The sequence below is a fragment of the Salvelinus fontinalis genome, unplaced genomic scaffold (assembly GCF_029448725.1).
Source record: "Salvelinus fontinalis isolate EN_2023a unplaced genomic scaffold, ASM2944872v1 scaffold_0705, whole genome shotgun sequence".
NCBI classification, from domain to species: Eukaryota; Metazoa; Chordata; class Actinopteri; order Salmoniformes; family Salmonidae; genus Salvelinus; species Salvelinus fontinalis.
Genome location: NW_026600914.1, coordinates 49,169 through 52,505, shown reverse-complemented (window position 1 = coordinate 52,505; position 3,337 = coordinate 49,169). Strand labels below are relative to the sequence as shown.

General features: G+C 41.6%; 1 protein-coding gene across 2 annotated transcripts in view; it reads right to left on the bottom strand.

Annotated features, from left to right (window-relative positions):
* The window catches only part of LOC129847105 (synaptogyrin-3-like), a 48,235-nt gene extending 45,464 nt beyond the window's left edge, over positions 1-2,771 (bottom strand). Inside the window, exon 1 of one of the 2 annotated variants that reach the window (XM_055914902.1) lies at positions 2,425-2,771. In XM_055914902.1, coding sequence (XP_055770877.1) covers positions 2,425-2,544 — 120 coding nt within the window. In that variant the 5' untranslated portion in view covers positions 2,545-2,771. The remainder of the gene's footprint in view (positions 1-2,424) is intronic. The other variant, XM_055914903.1, reaches the window with a different exon arrangement.
* Between the last annotated feature and the right edge of the window lie 566 nt (positions 2,772-3,337).

Here is a 3,337-nt window from a genome sequence, read left to right as displayed (position 1 = left end):
GTAACAGTGGTAAGGGTGTACCCCTGTATCATTATAAACTACAGGATATAGTCTACTGTAGTCTATTATAAACCAGCTAGGTCAGACAACATTACCCCCCCCCCTGTATCATTATAAACTACAGGATATAGTCCTACTGTAGTCTATTATAAACCAGCTAGGTCAGACAACATTACCTCCCCCCTGTATCATTATAAACTACAGGATATAGTCTACTGTAGTCTATTATAAACCAGCTAGGTCAGACAACATTACCCCCCTGTATCATTATAAACTACAGGATATAGTCTACTGTAGTCTATTATAAACCAGCTAGGTCAGACAACATTACCCCCCCCCCCCCCTGTATCATTATAAACTACAGGATATAGTCTACTGTAGTCTATTATAAACCAGCTAGGTCAGACAACATTACCGCCCCTGTATCATTATAAACTACAGGATTATAGTCTACTGTAGTCTATTATAAACCAGCTAGGTCAGACAACATTACCCCCCCCCCCCCCCCCTGTATCATTATAAACTACAGGATATAGTCTACTGTAGTCTATTATAAACCAGCTAGGTCAGACAACATTACCCCCCCTGTATCATTATAAACTACAGGATATAGTCTACTGTAGTCTATTATAAACCAGCTAGGTCAGACAACATTACCCCCCCCCCCCCACCCCCCCCCCCCTGTATCATTATAAACTACAGGATATAGTCTACTGTAGTCTATTATAAAACCAGCTAGGTCAGACAACATTACCCCCCCCCCCCCCCTGTATCATTATAAACTACAGAATATAGTCTACTGTAGTCTATTATAAAACCAGCTAGGTCAGACAACATTACCCCCCCTGTATCATTATAAACTACAGGATATAGTCTACTGTAGTCTATTATAAACCAGCTAGGTCAGACAACATTACCCCCCCCCCCCCCCTGTATCATTATAAACTACAGGATATAGTCTACTGTAGTCTATTATAAACCAGCTAGGTCAGACAACATTACCCCCCTGTATCATTATAAACTACAGGATATAGTCTACTGTAGTCTATTATAAACCAGCTAGGTCAGACAACATTACCCCCCTCCCCCCCCACCCCCTGTATCATTATAAACTACAGGATATAGTCTACTGTAGTCTATTATAAACCAGCTAGGTCAGACAACATTACCCCCCTGTATCATTATAAACTACAGGATATAGTCTACTGTAGTCTATTATAAACCAGCTAGGTCAGACAACATTACCCCCCTGTATCATTATAAACTACAGGATATAGTCTACTGTAGTCTATTATAAACCAGCTAGGTCAGACAACATTACCCCCCTGTATCATTATAAACTACAGGATATAGTCTACTGTAGTCTATTATAAACCAGCTAGGTCAGACAACATTACCACCCCTGTATCATTATAAACTACAGGATATAGTCTACTGTAGTCTATTATAAACCAGCTAGGTCAGACAACATTACCCCCCTGTATCATTATAAACTACAGGATATAGTCTACTGTAGTCTATTATAAACCAGCTAGGTCAGACAACATTACCTCCCTGTATCATTATAAACTACAGGATATAGTCTACTGTAGTCTATTATAAACCAGCTAGGTCAGACAACATTACCCCCCTGTATCATTATAAACTACAGGATATAGTCTACTGTAGTCTATTATAAACCAGCTAGGTCAGACAACATTACCCCCCCCCCCCCCTGTATCATTATAAACTACAGGATATAGTCTACTGTAGTCTATTATAAACCAGCTAGGTCAGACAACATTACCCCCCTGTATCATTATAAACTACAGGATATAGTCTACTGTAGTCTATTATAAACCAGCTAGGTCAGACAACATTACCCCCCCCCCCCCCCCTGTATCATTATAAACTACAGGATATAGTCTACTGTAGTCTATTATAAACCAGCTAGGTCAGACAACATTACCCCCCTGTATCATTATAAACTACAGGATATAGTCTACTGTAGTCTATTATAAACCAGCTAGGTCAGACAATAGCAACATCTTGCCATTCTCATCTCTTTGTTATGACGTTTTATTAGCCATATAGCCTAATGTTATATTATGGTCACACAGACAACATTACCTCATCACCAGGCGTTGTCATAATAATATTTATAGCCTACTGTAAATGGTTTTACTGGTTGGCTTTGTGCCGTAAACGATACCGACAACAACATGACAACAAACACAGAGCAACGGCGTTCGAGACTCCATGGCGTTGTGGCCTAATCAACCGGAGACGGAGGATGACAACGTCAGAAAAAAACACTGACGAAGGAACAAACAAACACGGTTTTAGAACCGAATGCCGCACAGCCTAATATTACAGCGATAGGGACGTTTTATAGACATTATAGACTCCCTATATATACAGGTCTAGAGTAGACTACACACATACGTCTCGGTGTCTCACCCAGCACAGTAGTCTGAGGATGGTCCGCGGCTGTTTGACAAAGACCACCGGATCAAAGTGCGAGCTCCCGGATTTACCGGGAAGAAACGAGCCCACCGGCTCCATTTCTCCGTCTTTTCCTTTATCTCGTTTATCTATCGGGTTTCAAATGTCTTCTTAATTGATCAGTTATTCCTCCCAGTTTTCAGTAGCGTTGAGATATCTGTCCCCCGGTCTGGTCTCGCATTGCGGCTGGCTGAGAGGAAGGAATGAGACAAGGCGCCCACCTCATCACGTTGCCGAGCTGCTGCTGTGATTCGCACATCCACTGTAGCCCCGACGCGCGCACTCACTGACGGCTCTACAGCGCCCCGGGTCTCTCCCTGTGGGAACCGAATAACTATTAAATAACCGGCAGACAGTGCACCGGGAATAGGCCTGTCTGGAAAATACAGTTTTGATTAATATGAATATTGAAATAGCCAAATAAACTCTCTGGTTGAGGGGACTCTTTACTTTGCTCAGCTCTTGGCATTGCAGGGCTTGGTAATGATATGAGAGGGGGTTCACTGTATTTTAGATGTTTCCAAAACTTAATTGCTCTTTTATGAGTTTTTATTAATAGTGGATATTGGCCTAATTCTGCCCTGCGTGCATTGTTTGTAGTTTTCCTCTGGACATGTAGGAGAATCTTACAGAACTCTGCATGCAGGGTTTCAATGGGGTGTTTGTCCCATTTGATGAAATCTTGTTTTGCAAGTGGACCCCACACCTCGCTGCCATAAAGTGCAATTGGTTCAATGACATATTCAATTAGTTTTAGCCACATTTTAATAGGTATTTCAATTTGAATTTGCTTTTTAATGGCGTACAATGCCCTGCGTGCTTTCTCTCTCAGTTCATTCACTGCATGTGTGTG